General features: G+C 40.0%; 7 protein-coding genes and 1 non-coding gene across 8 annotated transcripts; 4 read left to right on the top strand and 4 right to left on the bottom strand.

Annotated features, from left to right (window-relative positions):
• Positions 1-340: 340 nt before the first annotated feature.
• Skdi_4.trna3A lies at positions 341-413 on the bottom strand. The gene has a single exon. It is a non-coding gene; the product is annotated as a tRNA-Ala (tRNA).
• Positions 414-1,847: 1,434 nt separating this feature from the next.
• On the top strand, positions 1,848-3,680 carry RTK1 (putative serine/threonine protein kinase RTK1; the record flags this gene model as incomplete). The annotated part of the gene is made up of 1 exon (XM_056232359.1): positions 1,848-3,680. The coding sequence occupies one exon, from the start codon at positions 1,848-1,850 to the stop codon at positions 3,678-3,680; it is 1,833 nt and encodes a 610-aa protein (XP_056086646.1).
• A 355-nt stretch (positions 3,681-4,035) lies between these two features.
• MRX9 (Mrx9p) lies at positions 4,036-5,262 on the top strand (the record flags this gene model as incomplete). Its single annotated transcript, XM_056232358.1, has 1 exon — positions 4,036-5,262. One exon carries the CDS (start codon positions 4,036-4,038, stop codon positions 5,260-5,262), a length of 1,227 nt encoding a protein of 408 aa, XP_056086645.1.
• Positions 5,263-5,694: 432 nt separating this feature from the next.
• Positions 5,695-8,004, top strand: MPS1 (serine/threonine/tyrosine protein kinase MPS1; the record flags this gene model as incomplete). The annotated part of the gene is made up of 1 exon (XM_056232357.1): positions 5,695-8,004. One exon carries the CDS (start codon positions 5,695-5,697, stop codon positions 8,002-8,004), a length of 2,310 nt encoding a protein of 769 aa, XP_056086644.1.
• A 361-nt stretch (positions 8,005-8,365) lies between these two features.
• On the bottom strand, positions 8,366-9,666 carry ARP2 (actin-related protein 2; the record flags this gene model as incomplete). Its single annotated transcript, XM_056232356.1, has 2 exons — positions 8,366-9,519; positions 9,645-9,666. 2 exons carry the CDS (start codon positions 9,664-9,666, stop codon positions 8,366-8,368), a joined length of 1,176 nt encoding a protein of 391 aa, XP_056086643.1.
• Positions 9,667-9,897: 231 nt separating this feature from the next.
• PRP9 (SF3a splicing factor complex subunit PRP9) lies at positions 9,898-11,493 on the bottom strand (the record flags this gene model as incomplete). The annotated part of the gene is made up of 1 exon (XM_056232355.1): positions 9,898-11,493. The coding sequence occupies one exon, from the start codon at positions 11,491-11,493 to the stop codon at positions 9,898-9,900; it is 1,596 nt and encodes a 531-aa protein (XP_056086642.1).
• A 325-nt stretch (positions 11,494-11,818) lies between these two features.
• DBP10 (ATP-dependent RNA helicase DBP10) lies at positions 11,819-14,824 on the bottom strand (the record flags this gene model as incomplete). Its single annotated transcript, XM_056232354.1, has 1 exon — positions 11,819-14,824. One exon carries the CDS (start codon positions 14,822-14,824, stop codon positions 11,819-11,821), a length of 3,006 nt encoding a protein of 1,001 aa, XP_056086641.1.
• Positions 14,825-15,141: 317 nt separating this feature from the next.
• On the top strand, positions 15,142-16,467 carry SLM3 (tRNA-5-taurinomethyluridine 2-sulfurtransferase; the record flags this gene model as incomplete). The annotated part of the gene is made up of 1 exon (XM_056232353.1): positions 15,142-16,467. The coding sequence occupies one exon, from the start codon at positions 15,142-15,144 to the stop codon at positions 16,465-16,467; it is 1,326 nt and encodes a 441-aa protein (XP_056086640.1).
• Between the last annotated feature and the right edge of the window lie 78 nt (positions 16,468-16,545).

Raw genomic sequence — 16,545 nt, 5'->3', positions numbered from 1 at the left:
ACCACGAAAGACCGTCATGTCACAGGTGACGCGCATTCTGGAAGCCAGCAGACCCGCCAGACTTCCTTACCAATGTTTTCTTTGCGATGTCAAAACACACTGGTGAAAGCCAGTTTTTGCTTGCATGCTGTAAAATAGGACTCCTCCCCTCCATCTTGGCTACCTCTACAGAGACATGGGAAAGTGCATGTTCTTTGCCGTAACAAACCTATGAAAAACGTGCGCGACGCAAATTTTAATGCATTTAGCGTCGGCAAACAAGCCGGTTTGTCTTTGCCCTGTGTGCAGAGCACGCACGCTTCAATAGAACTAATTAGAAAAAAAGAAGAAAAATTAATAGTGGACGAGTCCGGAATCGAACCGGAGACCTCTCCCATGCTAAGGGAGCGCGCTACCGACTACGCCACACGCCCAACTGTTGTTGGAAATATTAAACGCTTTCCGTGGTCACCTGTGTGGACAATGATGAACTCGTTCGTTCCACTACTTTCACTGATCCTACTGCATTAGCAACCTTGCGCTTCAGCTTCCACTAATTTTGAAGAGAGTCGGACCTTGTGTTGGCCCATCTGTCAGCCACCGTACATGGTAAAATAATAATGACACGAACAAGAGTATCAATTGGTCTTAGCAGCAATCGATGAATGCTCTAAATTCAACGACCGCGTATGTTCCCCCCTCCCGCGGCCGTGCCTACCACAGATCATGGACAGCGTTTATACGGAAAAAGGTTTAACGTTCCATTGGGATTGAGACATAACAAGTTATAATGCTCCAATAACAAATAAGCGGGCGATGCAATAGAGGGAAAATTAGGCATAATAATCACACCCATTAATCGTTCTGATTTTCCTATTTCTTTTTACCGCGTTCAGATTTGCCTCGCTTGACTACTACTTTGTTTTTGATCCTTTTGCACACGTTATATTACTAAACATAATATTCCGAACCATAATAGGCATTTTTTTTTGAAGATTAGAATGAAAACAAAACAGAAACCAAGCGAAGGTGCACAGTAAACACAAGAGAACACACCAAGCTCGAGGAGGACCCAGACGGTGGATAAATCTGTAACAAGGCCTTCAAACTTTATGTGGCGCAAACTAATCTACTGGCGTTTGCGGAAAACGTTGTTTGAATATTCACACTGAAGCGACTTTTCCATCTTCCCGGCTAACATGTCAGGCCGAGAGATGTGCCTTCCAGAATGGCGTTCGAGCATCACAGGAAGGTACCCGAATTTGGATGTATACTGACTGTGTCTCTTATTCAGATATCCACATCCACAATGTCCTCTTTCTCTTGCCTGTATGTTCGTTTCACCGCCGCACCCGTCCATTCTTTGTCAGCAAAAGTCCTCAACAGTGGAAACACATCCGACAAAAAAAATGATAGGCTAGCATAGGGGGAGATGGACGGTACGGATGACTAATAAAACATCCGGTGCGAATCCACCCACGAGTACATCTTCTCATTTGCCTTCTTGTATGAGCCAGTAAATGCCTTGGAAGCAGCTCTTCTTGCAGTTCGGGTAATGTCGAGCGGCGCACATCTGTAAGGGGAAAAGTTACCTTCCGCTTTAGTTATGTCTATTTTTTTGGTGTGACTCTTCCTGCTCTTCTGAATACCATCCCTGTTAGAACAACCGAGACTCCAATAGCGAAAGAATACTATACTTATTTGCAAATAACACTGACGGATACTTGTGCGTTCTTCTCTTCCAACCGTAGACTGCACTATTCTATCAAGGTGATCCTTCGCTGTGCTAGTAGGCTAAGAGCATTTTAAAAAGAGGAAAAAAAAAAGGAAAAAATCGAAAAGAAGAACTGCGTGAAGTCTACACTACAATGGTCAAGGACACTCCATTACATTCATCTTCATCCACTTCACTATCGTCACTATTTAGGCCGACAAAGTTGAAGAATCTATCGGCCAAAATATTCAACGGTGGTGGTAACCAATCAAACTCAAAGGCAGACAATATTTTAAGGCCCTCCTCTAAGTCGTCGAAAAAACTCGCGGATTCCGACCAGGAGGACTACATAAATTATAACAAACCTAATTACCGAGGGTCGACCACGGGCAAGAACGTCCCGGGAAATAGCGCATCGTCAAAGGAGTCATCTGCTCCCACTTCGGCCAGAAAAGCTCTCGTTGACTCTCCTTCATCGAGGCCCCCACACAGTAATCATAATCCTGTACGTGCTGGGCATACCGTACCACACCTACCCCATAGTATTCACAATCCAATAAACTACATTCATCAGAGCTCAAAGGATTCTTTCCATCATCCTCATCCTGTCCGTCCTACAGCTCAGAATAAAATATCCACAGTTTCCTCGGCCAAATCTGACACATCTCCAAACTTGTCATATCAGGCACATATGCATCCCGTAGAAATACTACAGAAACAAATTGAAGACAGACACTTCATGGACTCTCAAGCGTCCACTCCTGGGTCTGTGGACTTACACCATAATTCATCAAGCGGCAGTGATGACACCTCATCTAAAAAGAAGAAATCTCTGAGATTGACGAGATTTTTCAAAAAAATTCATAATGATTATCACGACAACCACCACCATCACCACCACTATCATAATCGTGGATCGACTCCAACGAAACCAAATGTCAATTCAAATACTAACGAAAGTGTGGTAGATAATAACGGCAAAACGCTATACGAAACGGACAATCCAGTAGAATTGTTAGAGAAGTACGGTATACCTGGTAGAAAATTAGGCGAAGGAGCTTCTGGTTCAGTGTCCGTCGTGGAAAGAACCGACGGTAAATTATTTGCTTGCAAAATGTTCAGAAAACCACACTTAAACAATGAAGGAACTAACCACTCTCAATTGGCCAACTATTCTAAGAAGGTTACCACAGAATTTTGTATTGGTTCCACACTTCACCATGAAAATATCATTGAAACGTTGGATATGTTAACTGAAGGTGAAACCTATTTATTGGTGATGGAATACGCGCCATATGATTTCTTCAATCTCGTCATGAGTAATCTAATGACACAGTCCGAGGTCAACTGTTACTTCAAGCAGCTGTGCCATGGTGTCAACTATCTCCACTCCATGGGCTTAGCTCACAGGGACTTAAAATTGGACAATTGTGTCGTTACAAAAGACGGAATTTTGAAACTGATTGACTTCGGCAGCGCTGTAGTTTTCCAATACCCATATGAAGACACCATCGTGAAATCTCATGGAATTGTGGGGTCCGATCCTTATCTAGCTCCTGAGCTGTTAAAACAAACATCCTATGATCCAAGAGTAGCAGATGTCTGGTCCATCGCTATTATATTTTATTGTATGGTATTAAAAAGATTTCCTTGGAAGGCTCCGAAAAAAAGCTTTAATTCATTTCGGCTGTTTACCGAGGAACCTGAAGACGAAGATGACATTGCGAGGGGCCCAAATAAGATATTAAGGCTACTACCAAGAGATTCGCGGAAAATAATAGGCAAGATGCTTGCTTTGGAGCCGAAACAAAGAGTGTTAATGAACGAAGTGGTGAAGGACGATTGGCTCGTATCCGTTCCCTCCTGCGAAACTGACCCTACATCTGGCAACTTGGTTAAGAAACCAAAAAGCCATAAGCATCACTTGGTAACAGAAGAGGAGTTAAATGAACTAACCAAGCAATACGGAAACAAAGATTCAAACTAATGAACAATTTTTTAGAAAATAGAATTTGAAAAAATGTATATAAAAAACAAAATTTTAGTTCTCGCAAAATAGAAAAGCATTATATAAAAATAAGAATGGTGTGCATATAGATGGAAAATACGACTAGCTAAGCTACGCACTAACGCATATATACATTCGTGAAAACAACTTATTTAGATGGTTTCGTTTACACTTATTGTCATCCCGTAAATCACCCGGCGCACAAAAAATTACCGTAGCGACAAAAATTATTGAAGAAGGGGGACCTGATAGAGTCATCTCCCTTTTAGAAACGTAAAGAATAAGTGATCTAACAGACGAACAAGATCTGCTGCACTACATATGTACCAGAAAAATGTTTAGACTGCCATTGGGATTAACCAGTTGGACAAGAGCGGTTTCGAACAACATACCATGCAATAGTGCGGGAATTTTCAATCGGTGTTCGCTAAGACAATTAGGGACATCTTATAGAGCGCTACCGAAACATGGAATGGAGGGATTCCAATCCTATAAGCTGTCTTTAATTTCTCATAAATACCGTTCCTACCCTCTTAAAGCTGTATTCAGTCCAGTAAGCTCGATATTCAAGTTTACGAGTAAAAGAACTTTTCATTCGTCAGCACGTGCAGAAATAAAGTTCATGTTTTCCTCTAGATCACCAAAGAACGGTGACAAGCCGTTAGTGAAGATATACAAAGTTTCCCCATTTTTTATCATATTTGCAACGGCGAGTCTTTTCACCTTCATCTTAACATCCACAATAATCGTAATTCCCTTCGTCCTTCATTTTTTTTTCCCTCTTCTTATTATATTCATTTTCTTCAAACAGTTCAAAAAATGGCAGAAAAACATCTTCTACAAGGATATCTTAAGCTCATTACCAAGAACGGAACTAAAAATAGCTGTACCTACCATGAGGTCATTACAGTTGCAACCAATGGTTCAGAGTTGGAAAGATATCTCCTCCAGAATGGGAATTCCTAATGAATTCGCCAAAGGTCTAAATGTTGATTTAGTCAAACAAAATGAGACCAGAAAGCAGTTTCTAAGCTTCTTGCAAAAAAGAGTATTAGAATCTTTCACCAAGAACGAAATGGGAGTAAGATCATACTTCCTAGGCGATAATGTTGAAAAGTGGATCGAGAATTCTTATGACCTCGAGCTAGATATTGATAGTTGTCGCAGTGAATTAAGAAAGTTCCAAGAATCCATATTCTCCAGTGTTCGGTACAAGTTGTACCTGGATTCAATGAAAAATTCGCCGTTGAGCCCATCAAAAAACCTCGAGGGTAAAAGGCACATCGCAGATGTATATGTCATCATTTTAGATGAATCCTTCCCTGAAATAATGTTCAATGGCGGAGGATATTCGAAAGCCGACTTTTTCAAGATATTACAGGAGAGCGAAACAGCCAATAGCAGTAAAACACATAATATGATTATAGCGATCAAGAGTGTTAACACGCCACTATCTAAACACTTCGTTATCACAGCAAAGGGAGATTCAGGCGACTTTTTTTCAAAGTATCAAATTTCAAATGTAGATGGCAGCCACACCGAGTATACTTTGAGAGGATAGACAATATCTAGGCTGCATTACTGTACTGAAATTGCTGCACTACTATGACGGCCGTTCTTTATATATCATTCAGCACAAATACACGTTTATATATTCCGACCAATATCTTATTATGTGGCATATATGGTGACACAAAATGTAATATTTCGTGTCACTTTCATCGTATGACACGATATGATACAAGCTCGAAATAGTAAACAAGACAAAAAACTGCAAGGGTTGCAAAGAGCGATTACCGATGTTGTGTGGAAGCAAGCTTCAAGAGAGCTTGAGATCCAAAACTATAATAATTACATATTGAAACTATAGAAGCCTATTCGATTCCAGCTCTTCGAATTTTGAAAAAGGAATATTAACGGTTATTCATCGAGAACGGTACAACAACCAGTCAATAGTCTGCTTCCGCAAAAATTGAATGAGCTCCAAAAAATTATGTCGACAAATTCATTCCATGACTATATGGATTCAAAATCGAAAATGAATACGCGACAGCTGTCAGATGACGAAGAATTCACTACGCCTCCTAAGCTGAGCAATTTTGGGTCAGCTTTACTTTCGCATACTGAAAAGGCTTCAACATCAGAGGCACTGTCAACCAATAAGAATGATAAGATAGCAAATCCTGTCTTTGAAGAAATGAATAGAAGTTCCTCGAGAAGTCATCCCCCATCATCAATGGGTAATTTGACATCCGGTCATACTAGCACCTCTTCGCAGTCAACCTTATTTGGACGATACCTAAGAAATAGCCATCAAACAAGCATGACGACAATGAACACTAGTGATATAGAGATGAGTGTTGGAAATAGCCTTGATAAGAGTTTTGAGAGGATAAAAAACTTACGACAAAATATGAAAGAAGATATTACATCAAAATATGCGGAAAGAAGAAGTAAAAGATTTTTGATATCCAATAGGACGACCAAACTAGGGCCTGCAAAGAGAGCGACCACATTGAAAAGCGTTTTTGATGACGATGTGGCTGACTCTTCTAACCAACTTATCAGCATTTCTAGAGAGACAACAGAATCACCACTTGCAGATTCTTACCAAGCAGGATTTAGAGGAACGAGGAAGAAGGATATGAAGTACGAGTCAATAGATTTCGAGGATTTAAATCCTATTCAGTACATTAAAAAACACAATCTGTCAACTAGCGATCTTCCAATAATATCTCAAATTTACTTCGATAGACAAAGGGAAGAGAATAAACAGGCGGCACTTCGAAAACATAGTTCTAGAGAGTTACTTTCTAGAAATAGATCATCTTCCACTTCTCTCTCTAGCGGTAACTCATTGGCAAACAAGGACGCTTCTATAACATTCAATAGCAGTTCTCAACCAAGGCGAAAAGTTTCTACGGGATCATTTTCCTCCAAATCATCAGTCGAAATAAGAAAAACTTTCAAAGAAAATGTCAATGCTAGTAATATCAACAGTCCCAACGGCCCAGTTCATAAAATCTATAAAGAAATTTCACGAAATAAAGATCCAGATTGCGAAAAAAGGGAAGTACTCCGAAATATAAGTATAAATGCAAACCATGCCGACAACATACTCCAACAAGAGAACAAGAGACTGAAAAGATCATTAGATGATGCCATCATAAATGAAAATGAAGATGTGAATGTAAAGAACCAAGAGGTATTTTATCACCGGCCAGCTCCAAAACCCCCCGTCACCAAAAAAGTTGAAATTGTCGAGCCTGCTAGAACAGCTACTTCATCAAGCAATAGAAACATGATCACAGTTAATGATTCACAGTACGAAAAAATAGAGCTTTTGGGCAGAGGCGGATCTTCTAGGGTTTATAAGGTGAAAGGATCAGGCAACAAGGTATACGCGCTAAAAAGAGTATCTTTTGACGCATTTGACGATTCAAGTATTGATGGGTTTAAAGGAGAAATAGAACTTTTAGAGAAATTGAAGGACGAAAAGCGTGTAATCCAACTACTTGATTACGAGATGGGGGATGGTTTACTGTACCTAATAATGGAATGTGGTGACCATGATTTATCGCAAATTCTTAATCAAAGAGGTAATATGTCCCTTGATTTTAATTTTGTTAGATTTTATGCAAAGGAAATGCTTCAATGCATCAAAGTAGTTCATGATGCTGGCATTGTTCATTCCGATCTAAAACCTGCAAATTTTGTTTTAGTGAAAGGTATTTTAAAAATTATTGATTTTGGTATAGCAAATGCGGTGCCTGAACATACAGTGAATATATACCGTGAAACTCAGATTGGCACTCCAAATTATATGGCGCCGGAGGCATTAGTTGCTATGAACTACACACAAAATAATGATAATCGACATGATGGTAACAAATGGAAAGTGGGAAGACCATCTGATATGTGGTCATGTGGTTGTATCGTGTATCAAATGATTTACGGGAAACCCCCATATGGTAGTTTCCAAGGTCAAAATAGGCTTTTGGCTATCATGAATCCCGACGTGAAAATTCCATTCCCTGAGCATACTAGCAATGATGAAAAGATCCCAAAATCTGCCATTGAATTAATGAAAGCGTGCCTGTACAGAAATCCAGATAAAAGATGGACCGTGGACAAGGTGCTAAATAGTACTTTTCTCCAACCTTTTATGATATCTGAATCAATTATGGAGGACCTTATCAGAAATGCTGTTAGGTATGGTTCCGAAAAGCCTCAAATATCGCATGATAATCTAAATGATGTGGTAGAAACTGTTTTAAGGAAATTTGCGGATTACAAAATTTAGAGAAGTAAAAACAAAAGGAAACCGTAGTCGAAACGTGCTGGTTATGGTCCTACATACATTTATAGAAGTTGTCGTGCATAAATTGGTTCATTTGTTCTAATCAGTTCTTCTTTACATATATATTCATCCAAATAAATCTTTTAATCACCATCTTTTTTGTCTCATACAGGATGCTAAAAATGAGAAAAATAACACCATCGCCCAAGGGCGCCTATTGAAACATCTCTTATTTGAATTTTTTTTTCAAAATTGTGTCTTATTAACTTATTACATGTATATAAGTTTATAGTTTTCGTTTTCATTTTCATTTGCAGAATTATATTTTTTATTAATTTTTGTTTTCGATCGATAAAGTTCAAATCTATCTTGGACCGAATTTAGTCATTGCAGCCGGTCCACTCTCTTGCCACTCTTGCTTGGACAACCACATATGGTCCTTATCAGCCATGATACTAGCCAAGACGGCACCACCAATGAAAACCATATGCTTTCTCCTTGGGGGGTCCTCGATTCTAACCTTAAATTTATCAAGTCTTGAAGGATCATTGTGTAAGACTCTATTAAACCATAATTGTTTTAATTCCTTTTCTAATCTTGAAGGGAGACCTGGGTACATACTTGAACCACCTGAGAGAACAATGGCTCTATATAAAGAACTTCTAATATCAACATCGGCTGATTGAACGGTGTTGAATAATAATTCTCCTACACCAGGTTGCTCAACATCGACCAAACCGGGCTGGAATAAACATTCTGGAGCTTCAAATCTTTCTTGTCCCACTTTGATTGTCCTACCATCTGGTAGCTCGTACGATTCCACAAGGACAGTTGTTTCCCTAGCCAGTTTTGTATCCAAGTCTAAGTCATACGAAACGTAACATAATTTTTCCTTTATTTGGCGAACTGTTTCAAAATCTGCGGTCCTGTTGAATGCATAACCGCGACGAGAAAGCAAGTCAATCAAATGTCTAGTAACATCTCTACCTGCAACGTCCAATCTTCTTGTCAAGTGACTCAAAACAACAGATTCGTACACCGGAACTATGTGAGTGACACCGTCACCGGAATCAACGACAACTCCTGAAGACAAACCTTGCGCATATAATGCCAAGACGGCTTGAATGGCAACGTAAACACCGCCAAAATCGTATTTTTCAAACATGACCTCGCACATTTTCTCTCTGTTTTTCAGCGGATTCATTGGGGGCTCCGTTAGTAGAATCTTACCGTTAGAAGTGGATGGTAGTTTCATTTGTTCGAAAAATGCGTAATCCCAAAGCAGTTCCATGTCTGTCCAGTTTTTAATGATACCATTCTCCATAGGATAAGATATCTGCAGATAGGAACGAACATCACTTGCCTCATCACCAATCATGATATCCTTTAATGGGGTAGCAACGCTGGCACGCTCTTCCGCTCTCAAGATCGGCCTACCAACAATAGAAGGAAACGTGTAATCTGGGAAATTCTCACCAGCACGTCCAATCTTGACAAAACCAGTACCCTGATCAAGGACTATGTTACGATAGTTAGTAATACTAATATAGGGGTAAAAGAACTAAAATGCACAAAGAAGCTAAGCTAGAGGAGGTGATAAGCTCAATTGCATTCAAAAAATAATAATATCATTGACAACATACCAATTGGGTTATGTGGGTCCATTATTTAATTTATACTTTGGTTAGGTCTATTCAAGTTCTTTGCTCTTTTGATAGCTTACAGCTTGTCTTAAGTTTTCATCCACTATATGAGCTCTCAAATTGTTTTTCGATTTTCTAGAGCCCCACGACGGGTAATGCACGCTAATATGGGGCCAATATGCTATATCGCTTCCAACAAGCATTACATATACATGCGCTATTCTTAAATAATAATACGTAGAGCAGGCAAATTTCACACCAGGCCCTGCTTCTTGAGTTCATCGTAGACCTTCTTGCTCATTACATTTCCTTCTTCATCTTCTTCTTCCAGCTCCAGTCCAGTAGGGAGTTTTGGCTGCGAAGGACTTTTCTTTGTGAGTGCGACCGCAGTAGAGCTTCCAGATCGATGCTGATTTTGTATATCCTTCCATAGCTTTTGTACCTCTGCAATTTTTGTTATGCCTTTGAATGCTGGCGAAGGTTCGATGCCCAGGCATCGTAAGTGATAGAGATGCGCCTCCTCATTAAAATGTCTTTCAAAAGTTCGGCGTCCGTTATAAACTCTATTGGCACAGATTTCACAGGGGTACTCTCTGTCAAGTCCATGTAGTTTGTATAACCAGTATGGCATAGGCAATCCGTCGGGGCCCAGTGGCATGTCGAATGATTTACCGAAGGGTTGTTTTTCTTGCAATAAATCGCCTTTTCGACCTGCATCACACTGTCCATCACCCTCCCCTTCAGTATGATCGTATGCAGGTGCCTCGTACTTCTCCGTTAAGCTATCCATTTCTGCCATTCTTTCGTTTGCCGTAAATGCCAATTTTCTTTCAATAAAACTTCTCGTGTGGAAAAACTCATCTTTGAGGTATTTTAAATATCGATGCAGTTTGTATTCAGAGTACACAGTATTTTTCCTTTTGGCTTCATTTTTCTTGTGGTTCTTCCCTGATAGGTGATTTTCGAAAACAGGAAACGTCTTGAACCATTTGGAACAAAAAGGACAATAGATACCCTTTGCCTCAGATCTCACCAATCCCTTACAGTATGAATTTTCAAAGTCAGATTCGATAGAATTTTCAACCATCTCTTTATCAAACAACACATAACTTTTGAAGAAAAAGGTTTCTAGATATTTGCTTAGCCTCATCAAAAAGTCCATGTACCTATCATTTTTGCGATCCATCGGTGGTGTTAGCAAAAATTTCTTATCGTCTACGAATAATTCCAATATGTTGAAAAATTGCAGCAAGGAACAATCGCTTCGCCTAATCACGTTCAACCATAAATAATGAAATTGATCTAGCTCCATATATTCGCCATATTGCTCGTCTCTGGTAAATATCTTATTCAGGTCTAAATCTCTGGCTCTTTCGGATAGTATATTGGTGCGTTTTGATGGATCAGCAGAAGATGAGAATAGGGCATATTTGCTCCTTGTTAAATTTATATCCAGCTGAAAATTGTCGTCCTCATTTTTCAGTCTCTCTTCCAGCTCTTGTAAATTTTGTTCGAAGCGATCCACCTCTTTGTCGTCCTCCTCTACACCTTCTAGATTATTGCTTTCATTGAAGGCTTTTTGTTTCTCATGATAGTCTCGAAGAAAAAGATCAATCTCATGCTGTTGTAAAATTACCTGTTTTCTATTCCTCTTGACTTTTTTAAGTTTGTAAATTTTGTTTTCAGCGATTAGTGACGGTTTGGGTAGTTTAACGTCAGGAAATACCTTGCATGATTCCTGTATATAGTGATAATATAGCTCTGGATTCCGCTGAATTCTTATTGCTATAGCGTTTTCAATAATTTCAAGGTCTTCCAACAAGGATCTCCTCGTTTCCAGAACATTCATTGAGACAGAGGACTTCCTAGTTAAATTCAAAGGGAATTCAGAGCGATACACTTAAACCTGAGTCTCCCGCCCTTTTGATGGACTTTGGCTACAATCGTCTATCTATTGCACTTCATCAAATAATACTAACACTTCTTTGCTGTCTCATCGAAAAGACGGAAATCTTAAAATGCGCTTCGAAAAATTTGTAATCACCACTGATAAGTTGATAAAACGACGAAAGTAGGAAGGGCAAAAACAACGGAAAGGCCGTCCTTCTTTTTTATTTTTCACTATGGTACATATGTAAACTATATATCTGCACGTCTAGATTGTTCTCACTTGTCTAAAATTTACGCTTTTTTGAGGGACGGGCATTCTTAGCACGTTTTTTCTCTGCCATAACTCTATCTTTTCTAATTTGTTCAGTAGATTTCAATTCACTACTTAAACCCGGAGCATTATTATGTCCCTTGACGTTGACACCGCTTTGAAGAGCCTTTTCCACTTTCTTCTTTTGTGAATAGTAATTATCTCTATGTTTATCTGGCATTTTAGGTGCTTTCATTTGCTTATGCTTGAACTTCCCACGGGCAGTTCTACCATTCGAACCTGGGCCCTGTGAGGGGTCTGCGAGTAGGTTAGATGGTATGCTTGATTCTCTTGAACCAGCCTTCAATGGTTTCAAATTTCTTGCTTTTGACCAATCATCAAACCTGCCAGATCTGAAACTTGCTGCAATTTTTTGACCGCTTTCACCGATGATGTACTTCTTATTATCAATACCTTGTGTGTTGACATATTTCTTTCTTTTTTTATCCCATTTAACAGTAGCTGTCTGCTTATGAACTTGCACTTTGTCGTCGGTGTTCAAATCGTAGGCAGCATGAGCAGCGTCATTGGCAAACCCACTGGCAATTTGTAATTGTTTGTCTTGTATTTCACCAGCTGGTGCATAATGACTTAAGAAGAAAGTTGGGTCCTTAAAAGTCTTCGGCTTCTTTTTCTTCTTACTGTCGTTTTCTTGTGCTTCCAATAGCTGATCTGCATCTTCAAATTCTTTCAAAGCTTCTTCGGATACCGTATAACCTGTCTCACCATCATCGCCTTTTAGAATTTCATTTTCAATGGAATGTGAAAGACCAGCCATTCTTTCCTTTTCTAGTAACTTCCTCCTTTCACTCGCTTTTCGTTGAATTGGCGCCAGTTGTTTTCTTCTTCTTTTCATGAGTACAGCCATCTCGTCGTCTGGATTTCTCGTAAATTCGAACACCGTTTCTTTGTTTCTTCTATTTTGTAGTTTAGCCAAGAAATCCAACTTTTCTTTTTCTTCGTTTTTGCCAAAAAATGCATTTTGAGCATCCCAACCAGAGGCAATAATTTCTTTACTCCTCTTCAAAGATTCAGGAGATGCAGAAGTACGTGTTCTGTAATATAGTTTTTCTGCTTTCATAGAAGTTTTCATGGCCAACTGCAAGTCAAAATTAGAAGTCATCAAATTCTTATAAAGGTCGCCTAAACCTTCTACATCTAATCTCGGACATGAACCTAGAACGAGTCTCTTTGTATATGACAACTTTGGTGGTTGGAATTGGAACTCCAGATTGCCCTCATCTATCCATCTTTTCTTAATGGAGTCAACTAGATTATCGTACATTGGTGCGAGAAGAATCTTCTTACCCAAAAATAGCTCCAAATCTAGTAAATAAGGTAACTCATTTTCAGATACGATAGAATATGCCCAACCTTTGTTACCAGCTCTTGCGGTTCTACCAACACGATGAACAAAAATTTTAGATGAACCAGGTAGTGTGTAGTTAATAACATTGGCTAACATTGGGATATCGACACCTCTTGCAGCAACATCTGTCACCACCAAAATGGAAGTCAAACCTGCTCTGAAATTATATAATTGACGTTTACGAGCATGTTGATCCAAAGTACCATAAATGTACGAAATCAAATATCCACAGTCTCTTAACAACTGAGAGATATACTCAACATGATGTCGAGTTGGAACAAATAAAATAGTTGCTCTTTCAGAGGGCAACTCGTTAGCTGCGGGCATTTTTTGTTTACGGAACTTTTCCTTTTTAAAGTTTCTCTTCTTCTTGTGGCGATCATTTTCATCATCCGAGTCACTATCTGCTTCATTGTTACTTTTTTGAAGTTTTTGCAATTGTTCACTAGTTGCCAATGGAATCTTTATAACTTCCTGTAAAATGTATAATAGGTTGGCTTCTCTATCTGCATTTTTGCTGGAAAGAAAAAGCATTTCCAAATTTTCTGAGACTTTCGTTTCAGTATCTAAACGAACCAATACTGGATTAACCAGACCAGCTTTAACAAAATCGACCAAAGAATTGGGTAGAGTAGCGGAAAACAACAGAGTCTGTCTTCTTGCAGGCAATGATGCCAGCAATTCATTGAGCTGCTCTTGGAAACCCATTTCAAACAACCTGTCAGCCTCATCGAATACGACATACTCCACACTTTTCAAATCAAGGTTCATTTCAACCTTCAAATGTAGAAATCTACCAGGAGTAGCAATAATGACGTCTGGGTTGGACATCATCATGCTAAATTGCTCTTCCAAGGAGTCACCACCGGTCAAAAGGACACTTCTCAATTCTGTACCCTTAGCAAAATCCTTGAAAACATTGAAAGTTTGCATGGCCAATTCTCTAGAAGGCGATAGAATGACTGCACGAGCACCAATCTTACCTGAATGACTCTTCAGTTTTTCCACCATTGGCAAGATAAATGCTGCTGTCTTACCAGAACCAGTACGTGCCATGCCGACAATATCCCTACTTTGTAAAATCAGTGGGATAGTCTTTCTTTGAATGGGAGTGGGTTGGCGGAACCCCTTCCTCTTGATATTGTTCAGTACAACTTTAGATAGGCCAAAACTGGGGAAACTACCCTTTTTATGCTTTGTCTTCTCCAAATTCGTGGTGGAAAAATATTCATTGACATCATCTTCATCATCATCCGCTTGAGTTTTACCAGATGCGTCGTTTTCATCGTCTGAAAGCTCCAATGTCGGAAATGCTGCCACTTCTTTCTTACCGCTCTTCTTCTTATTATCGCTCTTGTTTTTCTTGCCGTTCTTGCCATTTGCCTTCTTCTTGCTGTCTCCTTCTCTCTCTTCATCTGAGCTGTACTTGATGACATCCTGGACATCACCGAGACCGTAATCAGCTTCTGTTCCACTGCTAGAGCCATCAGAATCACTGTCACTACCATTCAAAGCGATATCATTGGCAATATCAAAGGCAGTGTCTTCTTCTTCACTTCCGCTGACGTCTTGGTCTTCGAGATCTCTTTTTCTTTTCTGCACCCCTGACATGTTATTTTAGGTTGAGAAGATGTGTGGCAATGTCAATAACAGTAAGTCAAGCGAAAAAATAGTTTACATTTCAAGGAGAAGGTAGTTGCAAAGTACTAGAAGCCGACTCTTAAGCCGTTTGACACTTGCATTTGGTAGAAATTTCATCTCATCACTTGAAAATTTTAAAAGCGCCGGGTAGTAAATAGCCGAAACATTTTTCAACTACTTGGGACAAAAAGATTGTTTACTATACAGAGGAATGGAAGGAAGTTTGTAGCTTGGCAAGTTGCTGAAAATGCGATCAATACTAGTTGACCAGTCACTGAATTCAGAGAATGCTGGCAAGATATCTGAGCCTGGTTGGACGAAGAAGCGCTGCGCCGTACAGGCCTCAGCGACTACCGGCAAAGTTTGACAACGTCGTAGTGGCGATGTCATCTGGTGTAGATTCTTCTGTAGCGGCAGCACTATTTGCTGGAGAGTTTCCAAACACTCGAGGGATATACATGCAAAATTGGTCGGAGTCGCAATCTTTGGATGATCCTAGTAAGGAACCATGTTACGAGAAAGATTGGAAGGATGTAAACCGTGTGGCGGAACACTTGAATATCCCCGTATCCAAAATAAACTTCGAGCAAGACTATTGGATCGATGTGTTTGAACCAATGCTGAGAGGCTACAATGAGGGATCGACGCCTAATCCAGATATTGGGTGCAACAAGTTCGTTAAGTTCGGTAAGTTACGAGAGTGGCTGGATGAGAAGTATGGAACCGATAACTATTGGCTTGTTACCGGCCACTACGCCCGAGTAATGCAGGAAATGGAAAGGAAACAACTATTTCATCTACTAAGAAGTGTTTACAGACCCAAGGATCAAAGTTATTACCTTTCCCAGATCAATTCCACCATTTTACCATCGCTGTTGCTACCCATTGGCCATCTCACAAAACCAGAAGTGCGAGATTTAGCGAAGCAGGCGGGCCTCCCCACGGCAGCAAAGCCAGATTCACAGGGAATTTGCTTCGTTAACAACTCGCAGCATGGTAAATTCAAGAATTTTCTAAAGCACTACCTGCCCAGTTCGCCGGGAAATATTATCACCGTCGATCCACAGTCCGGAGCCAAAACACGATGGGGTGAACACGATGGATTGTGGTCCTATACAATAGGGCAGAAAGTCGGCATATCCATGCCACAAGGTGACCCCAATTACCAGGGGTCCTGGTTCGTCAGTGAGAAACTGAAGAACACCAACGAAATCGTAATCGTCCGCGGAAGAGATAATGCTGCATTGTATAAAGATACGATCCGCATCGGAAACTTTGCGTCCATGAGCCCCAAAGAGGACACCATCGAAGCTTTGAGGGATATTGCATCCCTGACATTGCAATTCAGATCGCTACAAGTCCCGGTCAAGATCAAATCGTGCACTTTGCACGGCTTTGCACTGACCAACGCAGAGAACCTCGATATCACAATAGAATTAGCCTCGAATCAACGTGCCATGGCTCCAGGACAATCCTGCTGTCTTTACATTGGCGATAGAGTGCTTGGCAGTGGGCCCATATCGCAGGTAGACGGTAGCAACACCCATACACCTCACCAGAAAACCGCTGAAAATCATTTATCACGGAGCGTTCCACTCGATAATCTCGACTAACTTAAGAACGCCATTTAACTCATAGCACTATCCATATCTGTACGATCAAGAAGACCACATTCAGTGATTGATTTTGCC

This window comes from Saccharomyces kudriavzevii (genome assembly GCF_947243775.1).
Source record: "Saccharomyces kudriavzevii IFO 1802 strain IFO1802 genome assembly, chromosome: 4".
NCBI classification, from domain to species: Eukaryota; Fungi; Ascomycota; class Saccharomycetes; order Saccharomycetales; family Saccharomycetaceae; genus Saccharomyces; species Saccharomyces kudriavzevii.
The sequence above is the reverse complement of the archived record's forward strand: the minus strand, read 5'-3'. Positions and strand labels throughout refer to the sequence as shown.